Below are 19,938 nucleotides of genomic sequence, written 5' to 3' on the forward strand. Positions count from 1 at the left end.
TCAGTCAGATCCTTACCTACTTCAAGTCAATCAGGAGATAGTCATATAAATGCATTTGAGTGCCCAAGCTGTAAAAATATGTTGATTCACAGGTTTCATGTACGGATGAATCTGATTCTACCAGCATTTTAGATTGGGTGATCACTGTCATACCTGGAGTATAACTCAAGTCATATATTGAGTGTATTTCTGATAAAGCTGGGAAGAAGCTAATGCATTTTATTTAATGTAGTGAAGACTAATGCAAGCCCCCTGTGTTATACCATGACCTTTAAAAAGCTGATGGCTATTTATTGATTTGAAAGCCAACCCAAAGAACAGACATCAGATCACAAAGCAATCTGACATCAATAAATCTACAGTAGTTGTACTGGAGGAAAAGTGACAGAAAAATGCTTGAACACTCACAGCTTTTACCAGTGTAATGCTTCAGGATCATACAGTTACTCTTAAAAGGGGACTGGGTAGAAACTTCAATCCTATTTTTAATTGAGGAGAAAAAAACCCCGCACAATCAGTTCAAAGTAATATGATGAAACACCACAAAAGTGCCCAAACTGTTTTTACATTCATTTGAACTCATGCCTTTGAAAAGATGAACTACCCTGATCTGGAATATGTATGGTCCACTAACCAATCTGATGTTAAAATATTCATTACTCTAAACCATGAGTATACTGTATGATTAGTAGAAATCTTCAGCAGACACAAAAAAAATGAAAGATGAAACTGCAGCAAGAGAGCATGGCAAACCTGAGAGATCTATTAGTGCATAAATCTGCTTAAAAACTAAAAAGATAGAAAGAGAGAGCTAACAAACTACAATAAAAGTTATGTCTTTAAAGCAGTAAGTTGTAACAGGGTGGGAAATGTTTAATACGCACATAAGCCTGCAAAGGGGTCACTATCTTTCTGAAAACAAAGAGCTGGTATTTTTCACAGCATCAGATTTATGGTAAAAAGCCATAAATTGTATTTTTTAATATTACGCTTTTCCCACCCTGGCAGAGAACAAACATGAATTCAGAAGCACAGTAGAAGTGAAAAACAAAGAAAAGGAGAGATAGAAAGCAGCAGAGAAAGACAGAAAAGGTGAATACAGAGCTACAGAAGTGTTTATTGAGCATGCTACAGAGGTAAGCAGAATACACACAAAATGAAATTAAACAACCATCAAACCTCCCAACTTTGTTAGAAAATTAATTTTTAATTGTGCCACTTTCAAACTATACTGGATTTTACAATTCTAAAGATGTAAAAACTCAACTAATAGAAAATATACATGACCTTTTTTTTTCTTCTACATAGGTAACAGAATCTATGAATCTTTAAACTAAGTACATCAATTTCAAAAAGTATTGGTCATTTAAACAGAATCAAGGTAACAGTTCAGACTGACAAGAGAACTGCTTTCAAATTAAGTGGATCTGTAGATTCTGAGCCATGTTTATAGTAAAGTCAGATCAATTTCTAAATACAAAATATTTTGAAGAGATTTATTAAAACTGAATATTACAATGCAAGGTAAATTAAGACTAAAGGCACATAAACTTTGGTCCCACCTGGTTGTCAGTTTTCAAAAACTGCCACAAAATTTCCTGCAGGCATTTGCAGCAAACTCTCCTCATCACTGAAAAATACATGCACCATTTCCTGAACTAGCTTGACCGGTCTGTACATGCTCAGAAATCCACAACCATATTCCATATCTTAATTACAAACTAAAGATGGCAATATATATTGAAATGCACATAAGTCATGTCAACTTCAAAAACATCTACGAAAAATATTCAGCCACAAACAAGACATTACTTAGTGCTGACATTTATATGATACATCCCACAAGAGTGTGTACAAAAAGGTTAAGATTCCACAATGCTTTTCACGTAGGGCTCAAAGTCACAGAAGTCACTTTTTGTCCTTTAAGAAATTAAGATTCTGTACCTTGTTAATTTTAACTAATGCCTACATTCATAACTGAATCTAGACCAGAACCATGAGATACAAAAGGCCTTTTTAAACAAAGAGCACAAAGCAAAAGGTAGCAGAAATCAAATAACGTCATTTTACTCTTTCAGTATAATGCATCTTATCCAATTAAAAAAAAAAACAAGTGACAAGCCAGCAGATAAAGAAATCTATCAAGCAGGAGAAACAAAAGCTTAACCTTTTTACACACCCCTGCCTTAACATATTTAACTTATCATATAACAATGTGCCCCAGACAACCAAATTTGCTTTTTACTAGTTTGCAATTCCAGCAGTACTAGCTCTCCTTTTTAAGGCACGTACGTCAACTAAGTTGAAAAACTGTGGTATTTACTTGAAATCTTTTAAACAAAATGATGGTTTATCTAAACAACAGTAGAACAACAGCAGTTAGTATCACTGCTTTTTACATTTTTTTAAATTTTCTTTTTTAACAATCAAGGAATGGTAACAGCATGAAAAAAAATTAAAAAACAGAAGACAAACTCTGGTCCCCACTTTCCTGAACAGTCAATAGGTGACAACACCAAACAACGCAAAACACCCTCATTTTCAATCTGCCTTTTTAAATTGTTGACTTAGAGAAAGAAACTCTCAGATGGTGACTTTCTCCCAGATTGTAATTATGAAGATCAATCAAAGCCTGAATAGCTTCTTCTACTGTTGACATCTGAAGAAGTGCCATCTTGTGATCTCTTCTGAAACAAAATAATGGCATTAGGAACTTGAAACACTACAGGGGTTGCTTCTAATATTTGTTATCCTCTATGCACTCCTCCTTATGACATGCTGCATATACACACTTAGGCAGTCTCTTGTTAAGAGCTATGTACAGAAAAGTTACTTACTGAAAAAATTTAAATGCTTTCACAGTGCCTCCAGTGTTAGCAAACAATGTGCGCAGATCCTCTTCTGCTACTGATGGTCTGCATACAGAAAGAAAATTAGCATAAGCAAGAAATTAGTAGTCAATTCAGTGTGTTGTGATTCACATTAATACTACTGGCATACTGCAGCCTACACTTACGGAATATTGGAGAGATGAAGTGTTGCAGAAGGAGGGAATATGTTTTGAAAGTTTTTTGAACCAGGTTTCTTGAAGCGATGCAGAGGTGAATTACCAAAATCTTTAGTCAGCCCTTGGTCATCAAGTCCCTCTCGAGGTAGTTGTACTGTCTGATGTTTAGAAAGGGTAACCCGAATGATCTTCCCATACATTTTTTGTCCATTAAGATGGCTCATGGCTGAAAAAACAAGAAGTTTACTAAACTGAGTGTTACCTTTTCAAAAGCTCATAGTACATCACACAAGCAAACCAGAAAAACACCCAGGAAAACCAAAGGGTCAATTGCTAAAAGACTGGAATCAATAACTAGGTCTGCAGAATCTGCATAAAATCATAGAATGGTTAAGGTTGGAAGAGATCTTGAAGATCATCAGGTTCCAACCTCCCTGCTATGAGCAGGGACACCTCATGCTAGATCAGGCGCAAAAGGCCTCATCCAACCTGGCCTTTAACATCTCCAGGAAGGAGGCATCCACAACATCCCTGGGCAACCTATTCCAGAGCCTTACTACCCTCACGGTGAAGAGTTTCTTCCTAATATCCAACCTAAATCTACCCTCTTTCAGTTTCAAAACATTACCCCTTGTCTTATCACTACACTCTCTGGTTAAAATCTCCCCATCTTTCCTCTAGGCCCCCTTCAGGTACTGGAAAGCTGCTATATGGTCCCCCCAAAGCTTTCTCTTCCCCAGGCTGAAGTCTCAACTCTCTCAGCCTGTCTTCATAGCAGAGGTGCCCCAGCCCTTTGATCATCTTTGTGGCCCTTCTCTGGACCCTTTCCAACCGCTCCAAGTCTTTCCTGTGCTGAGGGCTCCAGAGCTGTACACAGCCACCCCAGAGCAGAGGAGGAGAATCACCTCTCTTGACCCAACCATAACTCTTTTGAGGCAGCCCAGGACTCCATTGGCTTTCTGGGCTGTGAGTAAACATGGCCAGCTCATGTCGAGCTTCTCATAAACCTACCAGCCCCAAGTCCATGAGTATTTAATTTTATATTGGATGTGATCCAGCTGTTTGATTAATTTAGAATGTTGTGCAAACCTTCTGGAATAAAAGTGCAAGCAGTAAGATTTTGGATCTTACAGGTAACCAGCATACCCAATTGGCAAATGTAAACGTGCTTAGTTCTCCTGATTTTACACACCATAACTTCAAGGACTTAATGGGAACATAAGCAGAAAACTAATCTTACCCAGCTGAGACTGGTTTCCATCAGCCATCTGTATAAGAGCACTGTCTTTCTTATTGAATAAAATCTTCACACGCTGCACATCACCATAAACACCTTTTCAAAGTCAAAGGTAACCCAAAAGAAAAAGTTCATTTTAAAGCCAGTCACCTAAGTAATATATTTTGACATATCAATGGAACATTCAGACAGCAACAAGATCACTCACTCAAACTCAACACTCTCACAAATGAATAAAGGAGATAAAGATTTTGAACAGTGAATTTTGAAAAGAATAATTTCTGATAAACCCTCAAAGCTATATGAATGATATTAAATTAAAGACCATGCAAAATAAATTAGCATGCATTAAAAGAAAATCTGTGTCTATGGAGAGTTTTAAACAGCAAAAGAAAAATAGCAAAAGGTTTACTATTCAACTTTAAGCCAAAGTGCTAGCTACAAATAAGAATTAAGGTGAAACCAAACCAAACAAACAAACAAAAAAAAACCAAAACAAAATCAAATCAATAATAAAAGTATAGTGCTAACAATAACATACCGAAGAGGGTAAACAGACTTTGGGGCGTAACCATCTTTAGAAGGAGAGAAGAGCAAGCAGCGTAAGACAAGAAGAGAGAAGAGTCGAGGAAGAGCGGAGATGAACAGATCATCCATAACGAAGGGTGGTTCCCGCAGAATGGTGAGGTGGTCATGGATCATGGTTTCAAGGCGGTTAATTGGGGCAAGTTGGTCCGAGGAACATTTTGTTCAAGCACAGAAGCATGAACATAGGGAATGAAGACAGGGAACGTAGACGAAGACGAGGAGAAGGGTAAGACAGGGAAGGGTATGGGAATTTGGGTACAGACAAGGAAAGGGAAGTTGAACACAGAGGGAAAAGGATGAAATGGGGAAGGGAATACAGCAATGCAGAAGAAAAAAATAAGGAAGTGGGGAACAAAAAAAAATAAAATATAGGTCAGTACATAGGAAATGCAGGAATTTGGTCAGAAAATGGTTGGTTTATGTACTGTACAAGAAAAACTGAGTAAAATGTAGTCACCCAAGACAAATATGGGTAAAGTACATTCATATCGAGAGTAAACTACAGCATTTCATCTGAACATGAAAATAAATTAAAAAAAAGCATGCAATAGAAATTGTAAACTTTAAACTTTAACTGCGTAAGCATGGCTGGTTATGAAATGCAGGCAAAAATCTTTCAAAATGGCACTCTGATCTAAAACGTTTTAACATGCAAGACTGTGGATGACAAAATAGTACCAGATGATAAAAAAAAGCTTAATGATTTACAGTGACAGAGGCCAGTTAAAAATGGAACAGCTAGACTGATACAAACTTCCCACATTTCATACCAGCTTTCACAGCCATCAAAATAAATGTAAAGAACAGTAAAAATGCAAAACTAAATAAACCCCTTGAGATTTCAGAGTTAGCAAGAAAGATACAGTTAAGTTGAAAATGATTTGCCACCATTTTTTTTAATTACTATTTTTTCAAGACAAATGAGTAACTGCAAAGAAAAAAATTACTAAGAGAGACTGGAAGAGTGCCTCGTCAAGATCTTTGGGAGAACCTTCAAAGAAAAATGTGTTAGAGTAGTTCACATAAATTAAAACCTTACAATGTGAGATACAAGCATGAAATGAAACGGCAAACAATTAGAACAAAACAGAAGTTCTAGTTTATATAATTGCAAAAGAAAGCATAGTTGCTATTTTGTAAAAATAAAGCTTTCAAAATTCAAATGTCAAACATGCAGTAGTTACCACATTTTTCTTAGAAAAAATAGGTAGCCGACTATCAAAGGACATTTAAAGTTGTTAGCTACCTGGGAAAACAAAAGTATTTAACAATGATGGCTTTAAAATAAACTTTGGGGTATTATTTAAAAAAGAACAGCAAAAAAACTTTGAACTTAAAACTCAAATGTAAGAGGCCAAATGCAAAGAAATTATAAAATAGTGACAAATGAAATGTGACTAAAGACAAAAAAAAAAACAGACAAAAAAATTTAAGTAAAATTGTTTCACTGACCTCTTCATTTAAATTGCTAACCAGGAGGACTGTATTCCCACCACCTGAAACTCCAGGCATCCCCACACGGCCAGCAGCAGCCGCAGCAGCTGCGGCAGCAGCATTTGGAATAGCCAAAGGACTGAGCGCTCCTGGAACAGCTGCAACAGGAAGCCCTAATTTTAAAATAAAGCATATTTTACGAAACACACACAAGTCCTTTAAAGAAAAAGCACCTGTATCAGTACAAGTGTTGAATACAACACTCTACAAAGCAGACCATTCCACTGTTAAAGTCATCCAAAGGGTTTTGAAATGGTTTGCTAGATAAACATAAGGAAGATAAATGATAATGTGTTTTTTTCTGTTTCAATGAAGTCTTCAGAGAAGGGATGAGGTGCAAAAAGTACTTTCTTTTCAAATAAATATTACTGTCCACCAAAACTGTTTCCACTGTACTCCAAAATGTTTAGTGCCTAGTTTATCAAAATGGTCTAAAGTAAATGTTAAATCAGCAAGAATAAACATTAATTGTGCTCTCTGCACCACTACATCTTTATTTTCCATCATCCTTTAAGAGGCACTCCTCATTACAACTTGCGTCAGACTGAATATACAGCACTGGAGTTGGTCATGTGAAAAGTCCTACCTATCTCTTTCAGAGCTTTAGCATAAATGAGGTGAGGAAGCGATCTTCTAAATTCAAGATTCAAGGTAGTAGCGCCACTGATCCTTCTCTGTGGCTTTTGTAATCCCATTCCCTGAAGATGCATGCTACCCTCAGCTAACCCTTTAGCTGTGCTTTTGTTTTTCTCCTTCCAAGGAAACTCAGAATCTGCAGAGACCTGCTAGTTTTGCTTGCTTAAGTCACTGGGGATACTAGGCAAGCGTAATACTCCCAGGAACCGTGGAAGGTTCTTGTGATACACATGCACAACACACAGTTTATACAGCAACAGGTTTACCATATTCGATCAAAAATTTATTTGCACATTTTACACAGTTCAGTAAAAGGACACTGACCTAGTAAAACACTTAGAAAACCAGTAATTTTATTTTACTACAATTGGGCTCTCAGTGTTCAGTATTTTCACAAAATTTCTTATGTTTATATGATCACGCTAAGCTAACAGAACTTTTGACCAATCTTCCAGAGTGCCAGGTAGACAGTCTAACTGTTATACTATTTATCTAAGACTACTTTTCTTCCCATGTTAAGTTTTATTTTAAGGGAAGCCGTAAGAGAAAATTAATTATTTGGTTTCAGTCAATGCCCAAATACTAAGCAGATAAGTAAATTCAATCATTTGTTTAAAAGAATCCCAGAGTTAGTATCAAATGGGAAGACACAGGGGTACTGAAGGTGGAGGGATAGACAGATTTTTTGGGGCTGGACAAATGACACCTCATAGGTAACTGGACATCCACCACTACTTTGCGATAGTGCTTAAAAATATTACTGATCAAGCACTGAAAAATATTTTCTGGTCATTTCCTGTCAAAGCACATACAGAAGAAAAAACAGTAAATGATCTTAGAAAGGAAATTCAAGATATGGAATGCTTTTCTGATAGTTTAAAAGATTAAAAATTATAGCATTCAGGGGTCAAACCAGAGGAATGGAAAGTTCTAAGTAATGACAATTCTATTCATCTGTCATGCCACAAGAGATAAAACTATACACCTCTCCTTATCCTTAGAAGCTTTAAGCAAGTTCAGCATTTTTAGGAATAAAGGAATTTAAAGATGGCTAGTGAAGTTTTTTACGGCTCTTTCCATAGTTGGGCAGAGTATAGCTGAGTAATTAATACTTTTAAAGGAAAAATACTTCATACCATCAGACTCTCTACAGAATATTCTTTGGTCCCATTCAACAAAATAAAAACACAAATCAATTTAACAGCATTCATACCCAAATATTGTCAATTATTACCCTTTGAAACAGATGAAGTTAATAAGAATCTCAGGAAAGGGCATTAGCGGTAAGTGCTAAGGATGACAGCAAGTCATAAAGCTGTAGGAAACACAACATATTTCCACCTGTAATATTAAACAAGTACATCAATTTGGTTTAAAGTATTATTACATATTAATATGTGCAATTATAACAAGTTCATATTTAAAATACTTTGTTGCATAATACAGTTGCTGTTCATTCAAAATTGTGGGTTGTTTTTATTCTGTAAGATCTCCTGTAACTTTTTTGGGGGAGAGGAGTGAGAATATGTGTATCTTTTCATATGTGAGGTGAAATAAAGGGAAAAATACCAGCCATCTGCTTCTGATAATTCATTCGAAACTAGCCATTTGGTCCGTTACTGATTTTCTTCTCCTTTCAAAATGTAACAAGACGCATTGAAAATGTCCAATTTATAATCTCAAAGATTTCTGACACCTTATTTCATCACAGCTGAGAATGTAGTAGATAAATGAGTAATGATACTATGTGGGCTAGGAACGTAGATTTGATGGATGTTTCTAACCGATTACACATCACACAGACTTCATTTCTTGGAAAGGTCAGGCAAATTACAAACCCACCAAAACCACAATTCTTGCTCTGCAGGTCTCTGCTGCACTCTGATTCACCTTCTGATTTAAGCAAGTCAAAAAAGTGTTTAATAAATGAAATTAAGAACAACTTGTATTATGATTATTAGTTATCACACAACACACTTCAAGATTCAAGGACTTACCTGAAACTATTTAGAAATGTAGCTACTTTGTCAACATGATCAACCAGTTTTAGAAAGCTTTATCACTAGCTTTATTTTAGCTTCCAACAATCACAGATAACAGGGTTATGCTGTTTCTGGCTATTAATGAAAACACAGAAATAATTTACAGCTTTATCCTAGCCTTCCAAGGTCTTTTTCCTCAAGAAACTTTAAGCACAGCATATCACATTATTTACTCCCCCTCAGTGTAGCTTTCTGCATGACTTCTGAAATGCAAGTAAGTAATGCCACTTTAATAAGAGGCAAATTAAAGCTATACTGAAAGCATACAAAGAACTTGTGTGAAAACCATAGGCAGTAGGAGCAGTCATCTAATACAGATATGTATAACTGCGACAAAGAACTGGATTTAGTCCCTAGTCTATGAAGGTTATGCACCTTTTTTGGTGGCTTCATGTCAAGTAACCACCACCTTTTTGTACTTGTTACTGGCCTGAGTCTTCTACTTAGCCCGAATGTTTGGAGGCTCTTTTAAATTCTCTGCGTAACAGCTTATGAAGCTGCAAGTGTTACACTACATCATAAAGTTAGATTTACTGAAGCGGAGGGTTAATTCCATCCAGAAGGAAAGCAAGATATGTAATGGTTTAGAATTAACACAGATTTAAAAATCAAGACTAACAAGACACGAATCTGGTCACTAAAACTTAACTTACAGGACTATATTCAACCTAAACCTCACTTCTGACACATGATTATACTGTTAAAAAGCCAACAACAAAAAGGCACTCTGTTTGTACAACTAACCAGCACACAATAGCATAATGTAAGCAGAAGTCAGAACTAGGTCCTTACCATGTTGTTAGTGATCTCACTACGTAAAGAGCAAAGCTACAGCAAGAATTTCATCAAGACTGAAACAGGTTCACCTTATGGCATTCTTTTTGAGCACTTTTTTGAGCACACGTAAGAACCTGACAAGCGTCACATTAAACTCAAAATGGAGTTTCACTCTTTCATGGAGAAACGTACCCTCTGGGAACCATCATGAATAGGGCATGGCACACACCCTGACTGAGTGCACTCTAAATATATCTTTATCGACATTACAGAAATAAGATCGCTAAAGCAAATAAAAGAAGCAAAAGAAAGGTTGCTGCTATCATTCTGCCATATCTCATACACCTTAATTTGCTAACCTTCATCTTACAGCTCTCTGAACTTAATTGCTCTCACCCTTCTCCTTTTGAGTATCTGAATCAAAATTAATACTTATTTAATAATTATAAATTACACACACAAGCATCCATTTAGGCTTTTGAGGGTTTTTTACTATCCTTTGTCCCTTCTTACTTATGTCACTTATTTTGTGCTTTTTTGCACAGTAAGCAGCCTAGAATGAGAGCCCTGATCTTCCATATTCAAACAAGTACCACTCCTGTTTTCCCAATTATCCAAATGGCTAAGGCACCAACGGTACTATGTAGCCTTTTTGTAAAGTTTTTCAACTGTAGACCTCAAATTCCATGAAAACAAACAAAAAGGCAACTAGGAAAACACCCTAGAACCCAACCAATAACAACAAAAAATCACTGTATAATCATCTCTGTTTGACAAATGATGCAGTTATCATATACCAAGCTCACCCAACTGGCCAGAGCAGGTGAGCAGCTTCCTTAAGTCTCTTTCAAAACAGTGAATGCTTTTACAGCAGAAAAAAAAACCCACACAATATACAATCACTACTCATCCAAACAAACATGACTGACTTGGATGCGTTCCTGTGTGATGTGCTTTAGATGACCCTGCTCTGGCAGGGGGGTTGGGCTAGATCATCTTTTGAGGTCCCTTCCAACCCCTAGGATTCTATGATTCTATGACTTCACTGATGCTCTGAACTGTTTCACAGTTGCAATGAAAGTTACTCATGTGTACCTTTTGTTTTCTCACTGCTTGAAAAACAGTGCATTTAAAGAAGTCCACTCTGGGAGAATGAAAATATTTAAATAGCTAATATGACTGTCATCTTCATAATATTACTAGCAAAAACTTTCAATATACACAAAGGAATGAGTCTGATTAAAATCAAAAGGCTAGAGAACTTTGGAGGTTTGCAGACAAAAATTACAAAAGCATGTAAGTTACTTTAAAGTCTAACCCTAGAACATCAAGTTGGCTAAAGCTAAAGTCACTTGGATAATTACAGCAAGTATAGTAAACTCAATTATTAAACATATCCAAAGTGATGCAATGATCCAAGCATCCTCAGAGTGAGATCCCGCTATGTCAAGCTAATTAAACCTCTTAATTTGATGCATACTATTTGATGCATACTATAAACATTATATACAAAGAAATATGTTAATAAGCCTGAGACTGGAAAGACACTTCTCAGGATCCTGGAAAACATTAGAATTAGGGTTACATAAGTAAAGCTGCATTTAGCATTGTTTTATAGATCACGAACCTTTCATTGTCTCATCTCCTAAATATCTGCCTTTCAATGCCTAATATAACGGGTCTCATATTAAAAAGCAGCTTCTTTAATTTGTTTTTCTCCTTACTACTGATACTGCAACCCTACATCTACATTCTAGTCATTACATGCTGACAAAAGAATTACTAACAGCCTCAATGGCATGACTACAGCACTCATCCCTAAAAGTCAACCTTTTTCATAAACACTCATCCATCTTCCTAATATCAATCCATGAAATGGGAGATACCAAGTTTTAAACAATGTGAAGCTAAAAGAAAAATAAAATTAAACTTTAGCTATGGGTTCTTCAGAGACTTTTAGATGCTTACAGTGGTTTTTTACTTTCCAAAACTTTTGCTGTAGCTACAAATGACAAACCATTCGGCAAGTCATACTGGAGAATTTAAACCATAGCACTCTAAAATTTGGGGGGGGAGTGTGTCTGGGCGTGTTTATTTTATAATTAGATATGAAATGCATCCTTCAAGCAATCTGATTTTGGCAAAGGGCATATAATGCAGCATTCAGTAACCTTAACGAAAAAATTCACCCTTTTGTTGTGCTCACATCATTCACTAAGTGCTTTCTAACTTCTGTAACACACAGAGGGAAGAGGCCCCTCTTTACTACATTAACTCTGACTTACTCCGAATTGGCCCATCCTGTACAAAAATCAAGGCATGAAATCTATGTTTTTCTTAAGCTTTCTACAGAAAAATGAAAAATGACAAAATAAAAGAGAAAAAAGACTAAGTGGGAAGAACAATTATCACGACATAATAAATCACGTTTCATAGAGATCATGTGATTACATCTGAGTACTATTACTGTTTGAAGGGGAGGTGTTCTCATCAAAGGACAGCAACTTGACAGAAGTAGGAATGAAACTTAGGCAATTAATTGTTTTAATTAAAAAAAAAAAAAAAGCTCAACAAAAAAACCCAAATCACAGATTTCTTCCAAAGCATGCTGTTCTGGTTTAGTGGGTTTTGGCTCCAGTAAGAAGCTGAGATGCTCCCCCTGCTCCAAAAGCAGCAAAGGAGCCATAAGAGGGACAACAGATGTGCCTCTGCAATTAACATATGAAAGAACTGATAAAACACCTGAGCAGAGGAGTACTTAAAAAAGAAGAGCTATGCTGGAGAGGCAGAGCAGTGCTGGTGGTTGGTGAGGAAGGGGAATAAAGTGCCCAAGCAGAAGTTTCCTTGCAACCCATGGTGAGATGGCAACTGTCCCCCTGCATTCATGGAGGAATGTGGTGGAACATTCCCTGAAGGCACCAACAGGGGTGAACTTGGCCAGTGGGCTTGGATTTTGTGGCCAGTGGACTCAGATTTGCTGCCAGTGGACTCGGATGATGCAGCTGTGGAAGCCCCCAGGCCAGAGGACGTGACTGTTCCTGAAGCAGCCATGACTCTGTGGGCAGCCTGTGCTAGAGCAGCTCTGGACCTTGTGGGAAAGACTCATGGAGGAGAGGTTCGTGGAGGACTCTCTCCCATGGGAGGAGCCCCGCAGGGAAGCAGGGGAGGACTGTGAGGAATCCTTCTTCCTGAGGAGGATGGAGCAGCAAGAACCACCAGACTGAACTAACTCTAAGCCCCATCCCCCTGTGCTGCTGGGGGGAAGGAGAGAAATGGGGAACAAAGTTATTTGGGCACGGAAAGAAGGGAGGGTGGGGGTAACATATGCAAACATTGCTCTGTGTGTGTCTGTGTCCTGTGTGTGTTTGATTAGTGTGAAATTAAAATATTATTTTTATCCCAAGTTGAGTCTGTTTTGCCCGGGACCTTAATCAGTGAAGAAAGCTCCTTGTGCTTTGTCTCGACCTATGAGCTTTGTCCTCCTCATCCCAGTGTGTGTGGGAGGGGAGGGAGTTGAGTGAGTGGCCATGTACCTGTTCCTTTGTTGTCCTGTTGGGCCCAAACCACGACATTCATTACTTTATTAACAGTCAGATTTATCTTTTGCAGAGCATTTCACGTACCTTTTATGAGGAACCCAAAAGCTGACTATCAGAACTCATATACCAGAATTGTACTAGAACTGCAACCACAGACTATCACCTTTTTTTTCTTTAAGCAAATAACACAATCTTTCCTCAATGAGGGAAACCAACAAAATGTTACTTTCATAGTCTGATATTACAAATAATCATTAGCATGAATGAAACATGTAAACCATGGTAAGTCTCTTACAAACTTGGGTGAGAGGGTAGGCAGTAGTGGCTGACAGGACATATAAAGGAGGAGAGGACAGATTTAGGAATAAAAGTAGAACTAACTTGACTTTTTCTTGTACTTTGTGCGTTTCTCATTTTGTCATGCATCTTCTCATTCATTTAAACAGACTTCTAAAGACAGTATCATTGTGTTCCGACAATTCAGATCACAGTATAGACGGAACCCTGAATGAGCGCCTGGGTACTATTGCAATTTAACATATTCAATTTTTAGAAGGATTAATACATTTTTTTAATCAAGTCACTCTGCAATACAAAATAACAATGTCAGAATCATACCTAGAAGAGAAGTCTCCTTTGCAAATGCTGCAGCAATAGCTGGGTCCAGCGCTGGCTGCCCATCACCAGATGGAAGATCAGGACGAGTGTAGTCCCTGCTTTTATCGTTGTTGTACTTGACATTCAAATTCACCAATTTGGAAAAATCAATCCGTAGGGTACAGCAAGCATTATAAATATTTTGACCATCTAGGGCCTGGAAAAAGGAGTTAATTTATTTTAAAAAATACACAATACAGGTACATAATACTGGTTAATTGCACAACGTGGTTTTTTTTTATTATTTAAAAAATAAAAAGTCAGCGTATATAGATATTTATCCATCTTATCATGTAGCTTAAAACTAAGATTGAAATTAAACTCCCTTAGCGTGATTCGAGGAAGCTCGATGTTTACTCCTCTTACCTAGAAACTGTTTATGCATCAAAGTGACAAGAAACATTTTAATGAAAACATAAAAGTTAGCCTGTTGAATACAGTTTACTAACCTGTATTCCACAGTATAGCTTTAATTCAGACATAATGCCAAGTAAATTTCTCAAATAAAAAAAAATAATCATAAGTCACACAAGTACTTTTTTACATGGAAAGGTGACCTGAGGAAAAAAAAAAAATCTAGACTTATATGCCATGTTAGAAAGCTATCTGTTAAAGCAGAATATTTTTAATTGCTCCTGCCTGTCCTCCTTCTCCTCTTAATCAGTGCCAAAATTGAAAGAAAACAACTTTATCTGCTAGTCTAATGTTAGCAACACTTTAAGAAAAACATGTTTTCACAATTAACTGGTACTTCTGAAAGGATGCCTACAAACAGTGAAATCTACATGAACTGTTAGCATGACACCACTTGGAGCTCTATGAAAAAACTCTCCAAAAAGGCCTAATTATACATGTTTAGTCCATTTCCATTAAGTACCAGGTATATTCATATATCTGGATTCTATTTCATTTACATTATGGGCATAAAATTGGCTTATATTCTTAAGAAATGCTAGGAACTGAAGATACAGCTCATCTTAAAAATTAATAGATTCATTCAAGTCATTATGTTAAATATAAAACTACCTTATATACACACATGGTGAAAAAAAAAATAATCACACTTTCAAATACAAAGATCACATCTTTTGTTTTCCTCGTTAATGCTGGACTGAAACCTATCACTTCTAGACCTGAGCTAGCTCTTGCACAGCTACCTCAGTTACCTCTGCAATGCACTTTCCAACACAATCAAGTTCTAGCACGACTATTTTGAGCCAAGCACTGCAAGAACCTAGAGTGCTTGCTGAGTATGGCAGCAACATGGCTATTTCCATACAGTGATGCATCTGGAAATTGAGCATCCTGCAAACACCCCCCCTGTTACGCATGGGCCAGCAAGGCTGGCCTTCCTACAAAATTAATTACCACAGCTGACATCCCCAGGACTCACAAAATCACTTAAAACAACTAGCACTATTAGCAGTCAATGCCAACGATAAGTGAGTATTATTCAAACTTCCAAGTAATGGGAAAATAAAGTAATAAAAAAGTATAGAAACCTGACAATCTAGACATTATCTCAACAAATGCTTAGCAATTGACAATGAACTCTTGTGCTTGAAACTCAGCTTAAACCATATTGTCCTCATTTCACAGAACAAAAGCTGGAGATTAATGCTGGGATGGTGCTGGGCATCACCAGTACAGAATACAGAATTTGCTAGTGCTTTTATACCACTGGCAATGCAGAATCCAAGATTCCTAGTACTGGTATTTGGGAAAAGAAACTCACTTGAACAATTTATATCTAAAGAAGTATACACTGAGAATCTCTCATCACTTTTAGAAGACTTCTTACCTTCTATAAAATCCACTAAGATATGGATTAAAGATAGGTCCAGTTTAGAAAGCCAGAGCCATCAAGGAAATAACCCTTCACACAATTAAGAAACTAGGTATGAATGAAAACAAAATACAGTATCTTTTAGCTTTGTCCAAATCACAGGACCATGACACAAAGCTCTAACTCTTTAAAACACTATCAAGATTCGTATTATACTTCTGTGTGGAGCCAGCAGACACACTGATTTATGGCTGGCAGAAGGCTGTGAAATTGATGAAAATCTTCTAGCCTTAAAAAGTAGCAAACCAACATATACCTGTGTTGGTAGTTTCCAGAATAGCCAATGTTTAAAGGGAGTCACATAAGTAACCAAAACTTTTACCGAAACAGCAGAAACCCGTCTCTGACAAATTCAAAATGACTAAAAGTACATACAAAAGAACACTGCACAAGAGAAATCCCTTGTAGCTGGGATGCAGTCTGAAATTACATCCTAAACAGAAGATACATACCCAGTGAACACTGCAGTCACACTCTGGGAAAGGCTCCTTGCAACAAATCAAAACAAAAAATCCACCTCACCCCACACACCCCTACCAGCAGTATCATACACCTCCAACAAAAATGCAGGAAAGATTACCAGCAACTAGGGTTTTTCTAAGATTAACTGTTCACATGTGAAGTCACAACTGTGAATGTGTGTGTCTTGAGCTCCTTCTTACATAGCAACAAAAGAATGTGAAACAAACCCTCAAACCCTGCTCTTCTCTAACACACAACCTAAAAAAAAAATTATTGTAGCCACACTATTAGTGCATGTACATATAGACATCATCTCAAATAACTCTTTTCTTTGAGCATGTTATCTATACATACATACATACACATGACAGTACTGTAACACAGCACACATATACCAAACCAAGGAGATAAAATACCATGAGATCCTTATACAAAATTTAGGAATCATTCTTCATCTTGCCTGTTCCAGCAAACCCGTTATTTAAGCCTCAACAACAGAGGTATCAACTTATGTCATCGTACAATACTATGAGAGCAATGATAATGAATAATTTACAGGCTCCTGCATTCTCTCCTTCCCCCCTTGTTACTAAAAAGTACCCTCCTCTTGGGACTTTTCCAAAGAGGAAAATTATTCTGATGACTGGCTCAACTCCTGCCAAGAGCTTGTCAGCAGCCAGATTCCTGAAAAAAAACATTGTGGTATTTAAGAGCACACAAACAAAACAGGCAGAAAGAACATGCAGAAGACCAATAGAAAACACTGGTAAAAGAAAAAAAAAAAAAGATAATCCTTTTTTCAATTCAGTTTGATGCATAACCCAAGTAGAGATACACATGCCTGAACTGACAGAATGACCTCAACTCCACAATGTATACTCCTGCACATGATCTCAACTCCACAGTGCACACAGTACAGGGTTCTCTATGGCCACTTAAGATTGTTTTGGGTAAAATCACCAGCACACAAAAAATCCCAAGCCACAAACTAAACCCTACATACACCAAGCAAACAAAGAAAAAAGATGACTCCTAATAGCTAAGTATGCAGCATGGTTCTACATCAGCTATGGCAGTTAAGACAGTGAGCAACCCAGAAATAAAGACAATCACAATCCCCAATACTAGATAAAGTTCCAAAACAAAGGAGTTGGCTGGAAAGAGGCTCATATTACTAGACAACTTCTACAGTAGAAACAATTTAAAATATTTAGAAACAGTTGTAGCAACTGGTGTTATATTCACAAAGAATCCAAAATCTGCTCATGTCTAAAGGCAGCACCTTTCATGAAAGGCAAGAATAAAGCAAGCAAGGCCTAACACCACAGAACATAGCCAAAATAGCCTGGAAAATCATATGGATCCAGAACATAGAGCTATGACTGACTGTCATGGACAGTAAAAACAACCATGAAGGGAATAATGATTAAATGGAGGTCTGCACCACAGAACACAATTCTCTTCAATTTCTGAAAAATACTGTCAAACCACTCTTCTCTTTTTGCTCACAGTAGCCAGGTAGATAAAGAGGTAAGAAGTGCTGACTGAGAAAAGGAAGGACAGACAGGGAAGGACAGACAGGGAAGGAAAAAAAATTAAGTATTATTTTCTCCCTCTGCTGATGTAATAAATGACACACAAGCTTTCTGCAAAACGACAATAAGAATTTCATTTAGTCAACAGAGACTCATGACACTAGGGTCATTTCCTGATGTTATTGTGGATGTTGACAGAAGTGATAACAGCAGCAAAGGTGATCTCAGCTGGCAAAAAGTACTCTACGAAGTCACAAAACATTTTAACATCCTGAATGACTGCTCTCTTGATGCGGCTCGACACAGGGAAGAGTCACATCTATTGTTAGGCTCCAAAGTGGAGGAAGAATATTACTAGAATAATTTCTTCTCTCAGGCTTTTCTCACCCAAATGAAGGGCTTTTTGATATAGTAGGTAGAATTCACTGCTCTTCTTTGTACTATCAGGGTTAAAAGACGGCTGAAAATCTTAATGAAACAAAAGCTTCTTGAAAGGTTCTATATTCATAGCACTATGCTTTGATGAGCTTCTCCTAAAGCCTGTATATACCATGAATCTGTAGAATGAACCCCCCCTACAGGAGATAGTCAAAGTAGCCCTCAAAACTCAGGAAGAAATATGTCACTTACAATATTCTTGAGCTAATTGCCATAAGGTACCTAGAAGACAGACAAGAACACAGTTTGGGAGACAGAAAATGATCTGACATTTTGATATTCTCATTTCCCAGTTCAGAAATAGAGCCCAGACATTTCAGCTAGTAGATATTTCTGGAGACACATGGCTTCAAGCCACAACAAATAGCATTTCTGCCTCTCTGTCAAGTATTGTAGGCACCTAAGCTGATGATCCAAGACAGGCAACAGATCTCTTATAGAATGAGGACAGCTTGAAAGCACGTACCAAGGTTTGATTAAAATAAATAAATCAAATTTGAGTGGAAAGAAAAAAGTGGCAGAGAGGGGCAACACAACAAAACCATGGCCTTCTCTCCAAATTCCTAAGGAGAAAAAAAGAGAAATTTAGTCCCTACTCTCTCACTTCCCAAAGCAGATGAAGCAAGAGAAACTAGAAACAAGAACCTCAGAAGGATGCAACAGTTTAAGAAGTAATCCTTACAAAATATATTTCAGCTCCAAGTCCCTAAAAGTAACAGAAGGTTATATGGCAACCCTCTTGGGAGAGATGTGTCCCAAGTGCATCTTGCAATATGCATTTGAATGAAATTAATTTGTTTTGAGACAAGTGTCTCAGAGGCGAGAAGTTTCTGTGACTAAAAGGCATATGTAAAACACATTCCGCTCTCCAAAAATAATGTGCAGTCCCTTGACTGAAGTACCAGTTGCATTATCTTACTCTTTTTTTACTGAAGTTGAAAATCCAGGACACAAACACTGTTGCTGCATTTCCTAGGCTTTCTGATGAAATGTATACAGTCCAGCACTCTTCTCTTTACCTGACTACTACTTGTCATTTCCAAGAAAAAACTGTGATCTTCAGCATTCCAGGTGCCCAAAAATGCAATAATCACAGCTAACTGTCCTGAAGCTAAATATCTTATCTGGAGATGTCCTTGCTTTTCATTCTGACAACCTGAAATTCCTATTCCAGATTCTAGGAAAATCTAGCCTAGCAGAGAACTTTAGCAGAGAAACTTTGAAAACTGCTTCCACTGCAGAGCCACCCTGAAGATGTCACTCAAAACAACTAGAAAGATAGCTTGAATGTAAAGCAAATCACCTACAGACCCAGTAAGGACCAAACGGCCACCTGTAAGAAACTCTCAATTAGACATCTGATATTTTTAACCCATGCTGGGTCAAGACGGCTGTCACGCACTATGTACGAATCTCAGTTAATCCTCCATAGATGAGGTATCAGTAACTGTCAACATCCAAGATTTGGCAAGAGTACTTTTGGAGCATTTACCCAAAGATAACACTCTGGATTATGGATTAGCCAGCTGTCCAGGCAGAAACACTGGCACTCTATTCTTTCTATGGTGTATCAGATTACTGGTATTCAAATATTTAAGCTTGCTACTTATGCTGAGCATACTGATCTTTTACTTTGAAAAATCACAGAATCCCAGCCATTTTTGGTGCTTAGAATATCTC

At 37.3% G+C, this 19,938-nt stretch overlaps 1 protein-coding gene across 5 annotated transcripts in view; it reads right to left on the minus strand.

Moving 5' to 3' along the window:
* Positions 1–1,187: 1,187 nt before the first annotated feature.
* PTBP2 (polypyrimidine tract binding protein 2) overlaps positions 1,188–19,938 on the minus strand; it is a 51,368-nt gene continuing 32,617 nt past the window's right edge. For 2 of the 5 annotated variants that reach the window (XM_051624593.1, XM_051624589.1), the window contains 7 exons: positions 13,939–14,134; positions 6,285–6,439; positions 4,786–4,819; positions 4,248–4,340; positions 3,017–3,233; positions 2,838–2,915; positions 1,188–2,687 (listed from right to left, as the gene is read on the minus strand). In XM_051624593.1, coding sequence (XP_051480553.1) covers positions 2,555–2,687; positions 2,838–2,915; positions 3,017–3,233; positions 4,248–4,340; positions 4,786–4,819; positions 6,285–6,439; positions 13,939–14,134 — 906 coding nt within the window. In that variant the 3' untranslated portion in view covers positions 1,188–2,554. The remainder of the gene's footprint in view (positions 2,688–2,837; positions 2,916–3,016; positions 3,234–4,247; positions 4,341–4,785; positions 4,820–6,284; positions 6,440–13,938; positions 14,135–19,938) is intronic. The other 3 variants (XM_051624592.1, XM_051624591.1, XM_051624590.1) reach the window with 3 other exon arrangements.

The sequence above is a fragment of the Apus apus genome, chromosome 7 (assembly GCF_020740795.1).
Source record: "Apus apus isolate bApuApu2 chromosome 7, bApuApu2.pri.cur, whole genome shotgun sequence".
Lineage (NCBI taxonomy): Eukaryota > Metazoa > Chordata > Aves > Apodiformes > Apodidae > Apus > Apus apus.